Source organism: Leucopleurus acutus (genome assembly GCF_964270905.1).
Source record: "Leucopleurus acutus genome assembly, chromosome: 7".
Taxonomy (NCBI): Eukaryota; Metazoa; Chordata; class Mammalia; order Artiodactyla; family Delphinidae; genus Leucopleurus; species Leucopleurus acutus.
In genome coordinates, this window is record NC_139150.1 from 11,982,896 (window position 1) to 11,999,269 (window position 16,374).

The following is a 16,374-nucleotide window of genomic DNA, read 5'->3' on the forward strand; positions in this document are numbered from 1 at the left end:
TGATATAGTGCTCCAGGGAGGATTTATATTTGTTTCTGGGAGATGACTAGTGGAATTGGCAATCTGGATCATATTAATGCAATCAGGGATTAAGGTGATTTGAAGGTGGGCTTCAGTCCTTCTGAGATCCAGACTATTTCTACTTCATTTACTTCTAGCATGTGGCATTGCAGAGGCCCAACCCACAGCGTGGGGAATTCACCAGGCCTTCCCCTTTTGGAGGTCCGTAAAGTCCAGTTTTTGACCCCTGAGACCTGGGGTGCCTGAGGTGCTCTGTTCAGTTCTTAGTGGCTTCTTCTGGATGTGGAAGATACCCCCAGGGGAAGTGTGGCCCCCAGAGTAGGGTTTCCTTTGTCTCTCGGACCTTGACTCTATAATTCTTTGTTGCCCAGGAACAGACATTTGGTCCATCTTTTCTGGTTGCTCTCATCTATTTCAGTTGACTTACTTTCTCGTACTAGAAGTGGAACTTGTGTATTTTGCAGAAGCTCCTCTGGTGACTTAGTGACAGCTAAGGTTGAGAGCTCCTGCTGCTGCTCATCTTCTGCTCCTGTCCCGTCCTCGTCATGCCACTCCAACCACTCAGGCCTGTATGCTGTTTCTTAGCATGTTCCTGCCTTAAGACCTTTGTACTTGATGTTCTCTCTTCCTGGGGCTCTTTCCCCACATAGCTGAATAGCTTACTCTTTTACTTTCGTTAGATCTTCATCAGAAAGCTACCTTATCTATAAGTGATACCTTTCTGACGGGCATCACATGTAAAAAAAATAGCAACACATCCTCCTCCGTAAGCCTCTTATTTTTCTCCATTGTGCTCGGGACCATATGACATGTTGGGCTTAGTCTCCACCACCAGATGCAAACTTTTTAAGAACAGGGACGTTGTTTTGTTCTGTTAGATGTCCAGCACCTAAAATTGTCCTGAACATAGAAAAACTATTAATATTTGTTGCTGGATGAATACATGAATAAAATTGTAATGAGGATGATGAAAGTACAGGCTTCATAGGGTGCTTGTGAGGCTTAAATAAATTAATTCATATAAGGTATTAAGAACAGTGCCAGGCATATGGTAAGCCTTCACCTATTGCTTTTAAAAATTGTTGCCTCTGAAATGGTCACTTCTTATTTCTAGATACTGTAGATGTTGAAAACAACTTGCTTTTTGTAACACAAGCCCATCCCCCCCCCACCCCGCCGCTCCCCCCCATTACTATTATGATTAGCTCCAGATTTTACAGCCCTTGTCCAAGGGCAGGGATGGTAGAATGAAGCTTAATCCATGCAGCACTGTTCACGTAGCTGGAGGATTTAGAGAATAGATCCATACGTCTAAGCCAGCTGGTGAATTCCAGGCAATCAGGGAGCAGCTTTTAATGTAACTTAATGAGTGGGAGAGTGATTGAATAGATGTTGTTCCTTTTTAACTTTATCTCTTAAAGACTGCATTCTGGGAGACTGGCAAACTCACAGTTTTATGTAATGCAAATGAAATACAATACTAAGCACATATAAGCAGATATTGCCATCTGTTGAAGAGAGCACATCAAGATTGATTGACCTGAGTGGTAAGTATTGACTCAAGCAAATGCTGAAGTCAGTGTTTACCCCAAGGGACAATAAATCTTGATGATCAGAGAATATGTAGTTAATCTCAGTGTTATTACAAGGTTTCACTAAGAAGTATCTGGAAATCTTATGGCATGAATCTTTTGAGCATAACTTTCCTTTAGGAAAAACCCAACAACCAACTTTTACGTTGAAAACACAGAGTTCTTTAAAGTAGTACTTGGACAGGTTGATGAGCTTTTCTCTGATTGTTTTTATCTTGGACAGCAAAGCTCCTGCCTTATGTCTTGACGGCATTATTAACTAGCTGCTTTATCTAAGAAATTGAGTAATATTAGTTCAGTTAGTTTTTGTTCCATACCCATTATGTTGCTTCTGAGTCTTACGTTAGATAGTTTATAAGATACAGACAAGGAGAAAATATCTTTGACCTTCATGGAACACTAAGGAAACACAAGGTCTCTGTATATGAAATAGGCAATGACACAAGACTACGTATGACACTTTATATTTCTGATACCATAGAAACTCTTCTAAAAAGTTGAGATGAGAGGGAAACTGAAGAAAACTTCATGGGGAAGATGAACTGTAAATAAAATCTTGAATAGAAATTTGAACAGGCAGACAGAAGAATATGTCATAGTATGAGAAATAATCAGATTTCCATAAGCATAATATTTAACATGTGGACTTTAAAAATTAATAGTATAATAAATGTGAACTTATAGAAATATTTGAAGAGACATAAGTGAAAATAAATCTTACTGCCACAGATAACCACCTTTAACATTTTGATACATCTCTTTCCAGACTTTTTTCTATTTATGCATATACAGATGTGAATATTATGCATAGATATTTGTATGTGTATATGTGAATAAATGGGAAAATAAATATTTATAAAAAGGGATAATATTGTTTCATAAAGATTCACTTAAAACTTTTTGCTGTTACAAGATTATAAATATTTAATTTATCAGTGAAAGGGTCTTATGGTCCTTGTGATTCCTAAGATTTTTCCTTCCTGAACATATTAGGTACATTTGGTAGAGTAAGTAGAATCATTGTTTTGACTGATAATGAATCTCTTGTAATTGTTTAGGTGCTGGGTCTTCAGCTCTGAAGAGGCCATTTGAAGATGGATTAGGGGATGATAAAGATCCCAATAAGAAGATGAAACGAAACTTAAGGAAAAGTGTGTAAAATCTTTATTCTTATAGATGTTAACTAGAAAGGATTTATGTCTCAGGAAAATAAAAATTAAAAAGTGATTGATTTGATTGATTTGAATTGGAGTTTTAAGAAACTGATTGAATAACTTTTGTCTCCAAGCATCATTTGCTTAAAATATACTGACAAACTAAAATTAATGTATAGCTATGGTAATGCATATTACTTTTACAATGATGTTACCATAATTATTTAAGCAGTAGTTTTAGAATTACTTACGAAGTGAAGTTAATTTATATGTGCGTTTTGAAATTCTTTTTTAAAATCTGAATTTATAGTGGTCACTAGGAACCTACAGAAACAGATTAAAGCAAAATGGTTTAACTTCTGATCTTATTCCTCTTTCTCTTACAGTTCTGGATAGCAAAGCAATAGACCTTATGAATGCACTAATGAGGCTAAATCAGATCAGGCCTGGGCTTCAATATAAGCTCTTATCTCAGTCTGGCCCTGTCCATGCCCCAGTCTTCACAATGTCTGTAGATGTGGATGGTACAACATATGAAGCCTCAGGACCATCCAAGAAAACAGCAAAACTTCACGTAGCAGTGAAGGTACAGTATTTCTTTTACTCAACAGTGCTTTGTTATTTTATGTTGTAAATAAGGTGCTTGTTTATCTATAGTAAATTAACAGAATTTTTCAAGATTTTAATGACAGTGACATACAGTCTTTTGTCACCTCTGGATCACAAAACTCTTCTTTTTTCGGTTATAAAATGTGTTGATCATATAAAATTTGCAAAACACAAAAAAGTAAAAGAATAAAAACTGTTGGTTGCTTATCTCTGAGGCAGTTCATTAATATTTGTATATAGTATATACGTCCAGTCCTTTTCTGTTTCTTTTTTTTAGGTTGAGCTCACAGTGTATATGTAGTTTTATGCTCTGATTTTTTTTTTTCATTTCACATGTCATCAGTGTTTTTCTATGTTATTAAAATCTTCATAAATAATTTTAAATGGCTGTATGATTAACATGATATAGATGTACTATTGTTTGTTTAAACATTCCCCTATCATTGGATATTTTGCTGTTTGCAGATTTTTTCTGTCATAAATAAATTTAATGTGTTTTTTTTTGCATGTGGTGCCTTTTCTGTATTTCAGAATATTTCCATAGAGAATAAGGTCCACGATTGAACCAGTCAATTATGCATATAGGTTTATAGAAAATTCTTAAATATTGGAATCTCTCCATGACTACATTTGACCTCTTGCAGACAAATGGGAAAATGTCAAAGATCAAGTAGATGGAAGATTACTTTTCACTAAAGAAAAGTTCTGTTATGTTACAGTATGACATAAGATGTAATTGGTCTGTTTTCATAGTCATTCCAGTTTGCAAGTATTATTAATGTAGATGCAAACATTATCCTAGATGCTAAGGATACAGCAGTGATCAAAATAAAGTCCTTGCCCTCCTGGAGCTTGCATTCTAGTGAGGATAGAATGGGGAGAAAGACAGCGGGATATACAAATGGGTCAATTATTTGTCAGGTAGTAATAAGCACAATGCAGAAAAATAATAACTAAGCTGTAAAATTATAGAACAATATGTTATGTTGTTTACAAAAGGGGTACTTTTTAAGTATGTTGAAATAGTATGAGTTTAAAATGAGGCAGAAAAAGAAAACTAAGAATGAGGGAAAAAGTGAATTTAGGAATAAGGCTAAAAATATAGTTTAATAACTTAGCTGTAAAGTATGCTGAGAATGAGTCACAAATTTGGATCTAAGTTCTCTAGCATCTGACCCAGAAAGCTTTTGAAATATCAATATCAATTCACTGTCTATGACATAAGAACAGAAGGAGGAGTGTGGCTGCCCAGCAGCACGTACCCTAAAATGATGAAGATTAGTGGCCAGTCTTCCCTTTCCTCCTCTAGTCCTTTTTCCTGACTGTCCCTCACAAAGGACACCTTTAAGGACATAATCAGCCATATTCCATGAAAAGAATCTTAATCATTGTGGGGAAAAGATCGGCTGAAGGGGACAAGGGGTAAAGCCCCTCTGCAGAGGTTCCAGAGCCATCGGCTCTCTACTGTGCGGAAGCCACGAGTATGACTTTCTCCTGAGTGGAGAGCCATGGGGTAGGGTGTGCTGCATGTTTTCACTCTTGGCCCCTTGTCTTTGAGGGTATCAACTTTCTCAGTCTCAACCCCTCTCCAGGAGAAAACAGGCATGGTTACCCTGGATTTTCCAGTCACCTTGTTTCCAAGAATCATTTTGTGATTTTTCAGCTCAGTTGATGTGTTTATTAGGCTTGATTTGTTTGCCAGACATTTGAAGCTCACTTTTCTTTGGTATACCAGTTTTTTTGGCCTTAATATATGTTTTTTTAACTTTTTTTTTTTTTTTTTAAAGGGGGCTTCCCGGACCAGGGCTGGAACCCGTGTCCCCTGCATTGGCAGGTGGATTCTTAACCGCTGCGCCACCAGGGAAGCCCCTTAACTTTTTATTATGAGAATTTTCAAACACAAAGTAAAATAATGCAGTACACATCCATGTGCCCATTATAGAACTTCATCAATTGTCATCATTTTGCTAACCTTGCAGAAACAAGTGTTAATTATAATCAGAGATAAAACAGGATTCAAACTTAGTGGAAAAGAGTAAAATATCCTCTTTTACCAACAGTCAAATGGTGAAGGTGGGCAGAAACATTGCATGGTGCAACATGGTAAAGTAAATAGAGGGTTATGGTCCTTAATAGGAGGATGCATCTTGCATGAAAGGAGGTGGGACATATATTATAGGCCCCTCTTCATGCTGCAGGAAGAATCATGGCCTTAATATTGATTCCAAACAAACTGATTCTATAGGTCCAAAAACTCCATACTTTTTTCTTTTTACTTCTGTAGCATATGTTAGTTAATAATCTTAGAATATGTTCATAGAAAAATAATCTGAAAATTTTTTGTTAGTTGTGCTGTATTGCAAGTACACTTCTAATATCCTTTGAGATTATCCATCAGTTATATAAAATATTTGTAAATGTATTGAAATGTGTTGCTACAAAAACAATAAATGAATCTGATATGTGTGGAAAAGGCAGAGAGAAGTGGTGTTAAATAATTCACATTAGACTTTTAACAGTCTGTATTAAATTGGGAAATTGTGTCTTTAGTTTTTTTTGGAGTAAACAAATCAAGTTTCCTTGGGACTCTTGGCTTTTGACTTGCAGCCTGTGTTAGCCTGGTGTTAACTCCAGACCGATAACTGTTCCTTCTGAGACGCGATTTCTTAGGGAGAGCATATTTGCAGGACTCAGGCAGTGGAGAAGGTGTTTTCTTTATAAATATTGACAAGGGTATAGGCAAACGATGTTAGTGTATTTAGTGCGAAGTCCTACCTGAGTACTCTTAGAACTTACGATGTTACAGAAGTATTCTTGGCCTTACTCCCAATGAATATAAGGAATTTATTTACGATTTGAAACGTTCAACAGAATGTCAGGTTCTCCATATGAATTGGGTGAATTAATTTCAAGTTCTCTAGGTACAGAAGTCTACTTCTGCCCATTTTTTGTTTAGAGTAATATTTTATTTATATTGGCAGAATCCTTTGTACAGAATGCCATTGTTTATAAAGGCTAGACTGTTTGGCTACTCATTTGTGTGGCAGCCAATAACAGTTTTTTGAGACACCTATTGGGTATGGTTGGGATTATAAAGAAATATGCTGTTGCTTTTACACTCCAGCAACTTTAAACATTAGTCAAAAGCTAAAACAAATATAGGGATTTTTAGGCACCTAGTTCTGGTACAGACCTTTAAGTCAGTAACTGACAATGCAATGTCAACCAGTTTGATAGAGGCTTATAAAAATGCTAGTGCACATATTCTTCTGCAAACATCTAAAAAGCAGTTTAACCTGGAAGGAGATATTAAACGGTGTACAACACACACACACACACACACACACACACACACACACACACACCACACACATACACATACACACACACACACACACACACACACTGTTCTGAAAACTGTATTTTAAAAAAGATGAGAAATGCCAGGCATGAGTAGAAATATAAGAAGAGTGAACATTGGGGGAAGCCATAATGTAACCGGGCCTTGAGAGGCAGGGATGGAGATACAAACCTAAACTTGTTCCTGGTTCACTTAGTGGTAGAGAATAAACCTAGAGGCTGAATCTTTTCTTTCAAGTCTCGATTATGGTTTTAAGTGGAGAGCCAAAGGGATGGATAGTAGAAAGCTTCAGATGTAATTTTGTAATTAACAGGCATATTGGCTCCAAGGTAAAGAAAACTCCTTGATTTCCCTTCTGTGCTAATTTCCCCTATTGGATTGAGTCATAGAACTTAGAGGTCAATTAATCAGTCTTCCTGCTTTGCAAATTGGAAAACTGAGGACCAGAGGAGAAATAAAGAGTTAGAACATCAGGTGTTTTCCTTTCTAGCCTCGTGTACTTTTCATAGTGTGCGATTTTACTTTCCCCCTCACCTCACTGGTTGAACTTGGCTATTCTGTTTCTCTACCTCTCATCTCCAAATTAAATGAACCCAGGGTAGCGTTTGCATTTCTGTTTTCCGTTATTTAAACCTAAATACTCTGAGGAGGTTTCCCCCATTTTCCACGGTGACACTCTGGGAGGTAAAACTTTTTTAACCGAGGATTTATAGATTTAGCACCATCTTTCTCTTTCTGCAAGGTGTTTCACCGTTTCAAATGTTGTGGGTTTGAAACTGTTGTTCTCAATATTTCATCTGTTCTCTGTGGTGTCTGGTATTTGAATAAAACTGAATCTTAATATAATTTGTACAGGTACTGCAGGCAATGGGATACCCAACGGGCTTTGATGCAGATATTGAATGTATGAGTTCCGATGAAAAGTCAGATAATGAAGGCAAAAATGAAACAGTGTCTTCAAACTCAAGCAATAATACTGGAAATTCTACAACTGAAACCTCCAGTACCTTAGAGGTATACTTATATATTTTTTTCCTTGGAAAAAAAGTAATGTATGTTCATTGTCAAAAATTTGAGAGGTATGGAGAAGTATAAATGAGATAATCAAAAGCATATACAAGTGTATGTATTCCAGAGGCAGTCATTATTAATATTTTGCTTTATTTATATCCAGCCTTTTTTCTATGTGTATTTTTTATGAAGGCAGTCATATTTTCATATAGTTTTACATCTTGTTTTTTCACTTAACTCTAAAAATCGCTGTAAACATAACTGTATACTGTACAACACATGGATGTATCCTAATTTAACTAGCATTTCTCCTTTGCTGGCCATGGGAGTTGCTTCCAGCATTTCAATCATAATGTATCAGGAATGTCATAATGTATCCAATCATAATGTTTCAGGAATGTCAACAATAACTGAAGAGTGAAAAACAAAAAGATCTAGGGACTTCCCTGGCGGTCCAGTGGTTAGGACCCCATGCTTCCACTGCAGGGGGCCCCGGTTCCATCCCTGGTCGGGGAACTAAGATCCCACAAGCTGCTGTGCTATAAACGAATGAATGAATGAATGAATATGTGTATGCATGTATGTTTGCAAACTTAAAAAAAAATCTAATGGGGAAATTTAGAATTATTCGAAATTTGTGCTAAGCTATGGGGGTCAGTGGGGTCATCATTGAGTTGGTCCAGCCCTAAAGAGGGCGTCTGATTTAGTATGTTCCTCAGACTCTTGAGCAAGTCCTGACCTATGACATATTGTCAGAGATAATAGAACGAGACAAAAATCCAAGTACTGAGTATACACGGCTTATTTGGGAATTCATGGGGCCCTTGCTTATTACATTCTACATAAGAAAAATTGGCTTTAAATAACCGCAGGAGCTTACATTAAATTTAAAAAAATGTCATTTGTAAGAATGAGTATCTATCAAGGACTTAGTGGACTATAATTTTTTCCCCTTTTAGTACCTGCTTACTGCTAGATGCTGCAGAAATTGTGTCCAGAGCCTTAAGATGTTCTCAGGATAGAAGGGCAAAAGATACGCTCATAATTACAATGTAATGTGATAAGCACCGTGATTGCAAAATGAATTTAATAATGTATAATCTCAAAGGAGGATGTGATTATGAAATGTACACACATGTAAAATCAAAGGGAGTAAACTGTGAGCTTGGTTTGAGATGATGAGTAGGATTTTGCTATGTGGGGAAGAGGTGGAAAGAAGGCATTCTGGGCCAAGGAATAGAAGGTATAATATCTGGAGTTGTGAAAGTAAATGTTTGAGAAGTACCAGGTAGGCCTGTATGGTGGGGACTGATGGGGCTGAGGCCTGTGGAAGCCATGCCTGACTCCTCATGTGATGCTGTGGAGGATAGACGACATGGCCCTGGCTTTAGAGAGGACCAGTCATTCATAAGTGGTTGTCACAGGCAGGCCAAGATGGTTTGCTGGCAGTGTTGTAAATAGTAAGAGAGAAAGAGCGCATTAATTATGAGGTACAGACTGTTAAGTTCAAAGGGAATTAAGAGAGCAGCGTGGGCTAAACTAATAGCAGTTACGAGAGTATGTGGAGGTTCTGGTTGTGAATCCATCTCTGCTTTGCTTCTGTATAATCTAGTAATGGGGAGGGGAGAAAGCTCTTATTCTTCATTAAAATAGTAATAATTGATTAGAACCGCAAATATTTTTATCTTGACTCATTTTTATAAAGTGATTTCAGATTTGGAAAGCAGGGAGTGATTACCATAGTTTCAGAAGTTACTCATTACCTTTTAAAGATGGACTCCAGAAATTTGCCTTGAAATTAAAAAGATGTAGATTATTAAAAACTCTTCAAGAAGTGGTTTATTGCAAAAGACCCAGGAATGTTTATTAAAATTGTCTTTAAAAATTGTCCAGTGTTTCACTTTTATAGCATCAACCACTTATTAAATCAGTGTAGAGTATGTTAAGAGAATCTTGCTGTCCATTAGGTTTACATACATGAAAATCCTATTATATGTAATAATTCATTTTTGTTCAGCATTTCTTGAGCAATTACTGGGATAGAATTACAGACATGCTCTCTAACCTCAAAAAGTGCTCAGTCGTTGGGTCTTTCTAAAATTTTGTGGTGTTTTGTGGTTGGTTTTATTTTTGGTGCTAGCCTCTCTGTTTGAGCCTTCACACTCTTACGTGAATTACTTCTCTTCCTCACCTCTAGTCTTATCCTTATGTCAGTTCTTTCCACCACTCCTAGAGCAGTTTTCTAGTCTAATCGTGAATTTACCCAGATTTAAGTCTTTCAGTGGCTCCCTATTGTCCATGATAAAGTCGAAGCTCATTTGCATGACATTTGAAGTCCTTTATGATTTGGCTCCATCAAGAGTGTTTCTAATCTGGTTCTGCTTTCCTCTTCTCACTCGCTTAATACAGCCAAATGGAACTTCTTGCCATTTCCCAAACAAATGGTCTTTCTTTTTCTTGGGCCTTTGCATGGCTGTTTCTTCTGTCCAGAATGCCCTTCTCCTTCGTTTCCTCCTTCTCATGGTCTGGTACCTACCTTTTAAGGTCAGGTTTGCATGTCACTTCCAGGAAAACTATCCTGTTTGCCCTAGAAAATGATTCCTTGTACTATGTTTCCATAATATACATGGGCTCTATAATGTACATTGTTTTACAGTGATTAGATCAATCCCTCCTTCTGTACTCTAGCTCCTTGAGGGCTGAGAATGACTGCTTTTATTATTTTTAAATTTCAGAATTCATGGTCTGTAGCCTACTGTTTTTACTCTAGGTGCCGTTAAATCTCTTTAGAGAGACTGAGAGGTGTGTAGGCACATTTTGTTTCCGTCTCCCAAATTGAGAGTTATTTCTTCCTAATCCTAAAGATGAAAAACAATGAATGCTCAGGTGCCATGTGAGTCTCAACTGTTCTACCTACATTGTCAGTCATTTAGAGTATTGTTCTTAGATCTTGAACACCCCAGATCAGACCCTGGAGTGCCATGTGATGGCAAGGCTACACTGCTTTTGAATACTGATCTGTTGAGACAGCCTGCTTCCATGGCAGGCTGGCCAGATGACTTACTGTGATGTTTACTGCTTGTAGAATTTCTATACCTTTAAAGATATTTTACCATTTGTATACAGAAGCGATCATGCATCCTAGCCCCTGAATGCTTTAAAGTACAATTCTTGAGCCTCTTTGTCAACGGAGACGTAGTATAATTGTATTAATAAGAAATCTAATACTCTAAAATCTTACTTGATTGAACCTCCTTTTAGGTAAGAACTCAGGGCCCTATCCTCACAGCAAGTGGCAAAAATCCTGTAATGGAGCTCAATGAAAAAAGAAGAGGTCTTAAGTATGAACTCATCTCGGAGACTGGTGGAAGCCATGACAAACGCTTTGTAATGGAGGTGTGTACCTAGATACAAGCCAACCTTATTTTTCCCCTCAAAGACATAGGATATCCTCAGCTTATATATAAAAAAGCTTTAGACTGAGTCAAATCTCATGGTGCTGTTTGACTTTTGGTGTTTTCTGTGTTGTGACACATTTAAATTAAAACTACGTAGAGGAATTGCATGGGATAATTGCAGAGTGTTGTTCTTGATTTTAGGTAGAAGTAGATGGACAGAAATTCAGAGGTGCAGGTCCAAATAAGAAAGTGGCAAAGGCAAGTGCAGCTTTAGCTGCCCTGGAGAAGCTGTTTTCTGGACCCAATGCAGCAAATAATAAGAAAAAGAAGATTATCCCTCAGGTATGAGTTAAGCATTAAACCTTTGAAAGATATTACCAGAATTAAATTTCCTTTCCTGTCTTTGTGGCACTTCAGGTTTTTCTAAAGTTACTTCTTTTTCTTGGATTTGGCAACCCTTGCTTTGGGTTTGATCATGAATAATAGAAATATGATTAGTGGTTCTCTGTTCTGTGGTCTTTTAGGCAAATTATTAAATAGAGACTATTAGCATTATTTGGGGGATTTAGGTCATTCTTGAAGAGGTAGAGTGTTGGAGGGTTGGGACTTTAATGAGATACTAGCATTTGTTTAGTTTAGGGAAGCTGCCAAGAGTATTTGGGGCTTACTCTCATCAGAGTCTGCAGGTGCTCTTCCATTTCCTTTCCAGTTTTGTCCTTTTGCATTATTTATTTTGGGTTTTCCTTTGAGGGCGTCACAGTAGAACTTGACCCTTTGTTGCTTCTGTTCATTACCGACATTGGAAATGTCAGAGCTGCTAAAGGCCCAGGATTGTAACAAGGGTTGCAGTAAGAAAAGATGGCCTCCTAATTGCACGCTTTTGAATAACAGATTCTTCTATCCATTCATTTACGTATTCAAAAATATTTTCTAGACATATACCATGTGCACGATTGTGAGGGAAAAGGAGATACGTTAACTATAAGACACATTCTCTCCCTCGTGGAGAATACTGGTATAATAATGTCTGAATATATTATGTGATAGGAACAAGTCAAGTAAAAATGTTTAGACTAATAGAAGGAAGCTTAGATTATTTAAGATTCTGTGTTAAATACGCATATGCAAAGTCCATTATAAGAGGTTAGAATAGCTCTCATTTTATAGACGAGGAAATGAGGCTTGAGCAAATTAAGATACCGCTTGTAGTAACATAGCTAATTGATGGTAAGGGTTCCCTTTGAAACCTGGTTCTTCATCTTCCAAAGATCATTGGCATGCTCCTATTGTATATTATATCCACCTTAGAAATTTGTGTTAATTTAAACTTCTTGTATTTACTATAATAAACACTGCTTATATTCTAGAATTCAAAATATAAACAAAGAAAACGAACTTTTACTGAGATGAAATACAAATAAAGCGTTTAAATTGCAGTGGTACACATGTAGAGAGAGGATAAGTGGATTTTCTTTTTCTAAAATCTTCCTAGAATATGTTCTAAATTAGTGGAAGGATAATTGTTACCTTGTTTGTTTTGGTGTGTTTCTCTCATGCGTTACATCTTGTATATGGGTCAGTTAATTTTAGTGTTTAAAAAAGCCTGTGCTATGTGCAGATACTAGGTAGTTAGGTTTGGTTCTAGGAGACAAGAGCTTGCTTTGTGTGGAGTCACTCTGCTTCTGCCAGACTACTACTTTCTGACTGCATTTGACTAAGCTGTGTTTTAAAAAAAAATGCCCGCATGAAGTTCACTCATTTTTAGAAATTTTCCATACTAAAAGCTATAGAACTCACGTGTTCAATGTGCTTGACAGCCAAGAAGCAGTCTATTTTGGTTGGATTTTTTTCAGCCAAAAGGAAAAAATGGCTGTTCTCTGTGCACGATACATTCGACCTTGAAACTGTCTTCTACCCAGTTACAGAGGCTATCCTAGGATTTTTTCAGTGAGAGATAAATGTGTATATGCACTGACTATTTAAGCTGTCTGAGATGCTGTTGACTTGATTGTACAATGCCTTTGAGGCTCTGCACCTCCTTCCCTGCAGCTTGCTTATAGCAGGGAGTATTAGCAGTTTTATGAGCTTGAGTTTTTATAGCATCTTTATATTAAAAAGTAAATATAATATGTAATTTAAAACTAGATATTTTCTTATTTCTTAAATTTTCAGTTTTGGAAAAGAATGTTCTAGCAGCCCTGTGTACCGTTACTCTTTGTCCTTATCTGTTCTACTTTTCAGAGCTTTGTATCTATTTTCTCAGTTGCTCTTTCTACTCTGAAGTAAGGAAAACAAAATGGGTATCATAATTGTCATTTTGCAGTTATTGGGGAGACTCCCATAGAGATTATGTGACTTTACCAGAGTCCCATAGCATTTTAGGGCAAGAAGAGACTTCAGAGGTGATTCACACACACACACAGAGACACACAGACACACACACATACACACAGAATTGCATGACCTTCCTGAGGTCTCAGTTACTTACATCAGGAACTGGCATCCACACCTTTGGTCTTCCTGTCTTAGTTCCTTTTTTTTTTTTTTTTTTTTAAAACCCCATTCAGGTTCACAGCTAACTCCAGGTGGTTTGTTGTGCTATTTTTTTGTTTGCTGGGGGAGAATTCAGTAAATTTTGAACCTAGGTATCAAGTGTCTGTAATTGCTTTAGTCAGGCCTAAAATGACTTTGGATGTAATTTGACTGCTGAAATTTGTGTGCAGAAAACGAACTCTTTCTGGGTAACCCTCAAGTGAAAGGAAGAATTTATTTGCATACTTCTGTGTGCCAGCTCTTCTCCAGAACAACTCTGTAAGATAGATGTCATTTTCATTTTACAGATTATAAACTGAAGGTTCAAGGTCATAGACGACTAATCTCATGTACAGGCTCAAGTTTCTCATAGAGGTTATACATTACAAAGTTGATGAGATGATCTTATTTCTCTCAGTAATGAAATGTGTTATTTTTAACAGGCAAAGGGTGTTGTGAATACAGCTGTGTCCGCAGCAGTCCAAGCTGTTCGGGGCAGAGGAAGAGGAACTCTAACAAGGGGAGCTTTTGTTGGGGCCACAGCTGCTCCTGGCTACATAGCTCCAGGTATAGTGCACCCTGTGAGACATCTGCCTCCTTTTCTGGGCCAGAGTTCCAAGAACAGCCTCTCCTTTATTTTCCAGTGTTATACAGGGTTTCTGGAAACATAATATGGGTATAGGATGGGTGTGCACCGAATTTCAAAAGAAGAGAATCTACAGAATGTTACAGGTTTTCTCCTGGAATCTGCTGAGTGACTAGAGGCTTTCTGGAGGGAGGTGACAGATGAGGAGTATTGCGCTTGGTTGAGGGGACATATTTTGACAATGAGATATGAGCTCAAAGATATTCCACAGATTGGGAGTTTGGATACCTGAGCAGAGTGTATTCGGTGGGGACATAGATGACAGATTGGGTATCACAGGTGAGAAAAATGGCTGGTAAGAGCTACTTAATTGGGGTGAAGCCTGGCGATGTTAGCATTTCTTTAACTCTATGTTGGGGAACCATCAGGGGCTAAAGAAGTACAAAAAGAGGAAAGGGGGAACTTACTTATCTAGAGCTGAGTATACACTAGATACTTTCATATAAATGATTTCACTTAATTGTTTTTAATCTTCACAGTGTTTCCTCAAGTAGAAATATTTTCCATTTTTCTGGGTGAGGAAACTAAGTTTTAGGGAGGTAAGGCAACTAGCTCAGTGTGAGACATCTTGTAAACAGCAGAGCAAAGATTTGAATGTCGGTGTTTCTAATTCCAAAGTTTATATTCTTTCCATTTCACCACATGGCTTGAGGAAGATGGGAAAAGATGCGCTCTGCTTGCCTTCTCTTCTGATCCTTGTATCATCTCAGCAGTAGCTGTACCTCTGTCTCATTAAAATCAAATTCTCTGTAATATTGCAAGTATGGAACTTTGAACTTGACAACTAAACCACTAGTAGTTGTTGATCAAGATGAAATGGTCATAAAGATTGGGTCTTATCCTGTCATTATTTTTTTGCATAACACTCTTAAGAAGTTCACTTAGGTTGTGGTTTTTTTTTTTTTTTTTCTAAGAAAGACTTAGAATAGGCTTTTTGGGAAGTTCTGTGGATGATGTGGCTTTGGAATTAAGCTTCTAGAAGTTGATCCCAGTAGGGGCATAGCTCAAAGATGTGTCATATAAACAATGTGTACTCTTATTCAAATATTGTGTGCCTGCTTTGACACACAGCAGACATGGATTTTGTTCTCCTGCAGCGTTTGGTCTAAAGGTGAGACATACTAATGGAATACTCACGACTGACTGAGTTGCTGTGATGAAGGAGAGGGGCACGATGCTGTGAGGGAACGTGACAGAGAAACCTGGTCTAGTCTGTCGGGGACTCAAAGGTTTCCCTGAAGATGTGACACTTGAACTGAGCTTTGAAGAATGAGTAGGGGTTAACTCAGAGAAGATTGGGACAGAAGAACACCTCACACAGAGGGAATAGCACATCAGCACCCTATGGTGCTGGTAGGAGGGAACTTGGCTCATTTGAAGAATTAGGAGGAGGCCAACATGTCTGTAGTGTGGAGAGCACTGGGTGTGGGTGAAGGGGGAGGGGGTGGGGGGAATTTGGGCTAAAGTGGGTGCTCAGTCCTGTCCTGGAGGCTGTGGTTTGGATTTTGGTCTTAGCACCTAAGTACGGGGGACGTCGTGAAGGGTTCTAAGAGGAGTAATTTGTAAAGATCTTTATTTGTAAAGATCACTCTCTGTAGCATGAAGAATGGCTTGTAAGGATAGAAGTCGGCATGCCAAGACAAAGTAGAAGGTTTTTGTAAGCTCAGAGACTAGACTAGAGGCCATGGACGGATCTCCAGGGGGTGTAGGGAAGTAGATGGGGGTCAAGAAGTGAGCAGATGGAAGAACTTCAGAAGCAGAATTGATGGATTGAATGTGGAGAACGAAACAGAGTGAGGTTTCAGGTCCCTCCCAGGATCTTATGCTGGAGGAAGTAGGTTGGATGGCGGCACCATTGAAGGAGACAGAGAGCGCTGAAAGACAGTGTAAGAGGGTGGTTACAGTTTGGTATTTTTTGTGTGTCCAAAATTAAGACATTTTCCTGTGCATCTCACTATTTCTATGGAAATTTATTTATTTATTTATTTTTGCCTCATTTCATGTCTTATTTAAAGGAAGCAGCTTTCATTAAACAGTAGTAGGCAGGTTA

The 16,374-nt window shown here is 37.7% G+C and overlaps 1 protein-coding gene across 4 annotated transcripts in view; it reads left to right on the forward strand.

The window, feature by feature from the left end:
* STRBP (spermatid perinuclear RNA binding protein) overlaps nt 1–16,374 on the forward strand; it is a 68,306-nt gene that overhangs the window by 31,645 nt on the left and 20,287 nt on the right. For all 4 annotated transcript variants that reach the window (XM_082842516.1, XM_082842514.1, XM_082842513.1 and 1 more), the window contains 6 exons: nt 2,672–2,764; nt 3,154–3,353; nt 7,593–7,751; nt 11,010–11,144; nt 11,348–11,488; nt 14,122–14,245. In XM_082842516.1, coding sequence (XP_082698642.1) covers nt 2,672–2,764; nt 3,154–3,353; nt 7,593–7,751; nt 11,010–11,144; nt 11,348–11,488; nt 14,122–14,245 — 852 coding nt within the window. The remainder of the gene's footprint in view (nt 1–2,671; nt 2,765–3,153; nt 3,354–7,592; nt 7,752–11,009; nt 11,145–11,347; nt 11,489–14,121; nt 14,246–16,374) is intronic.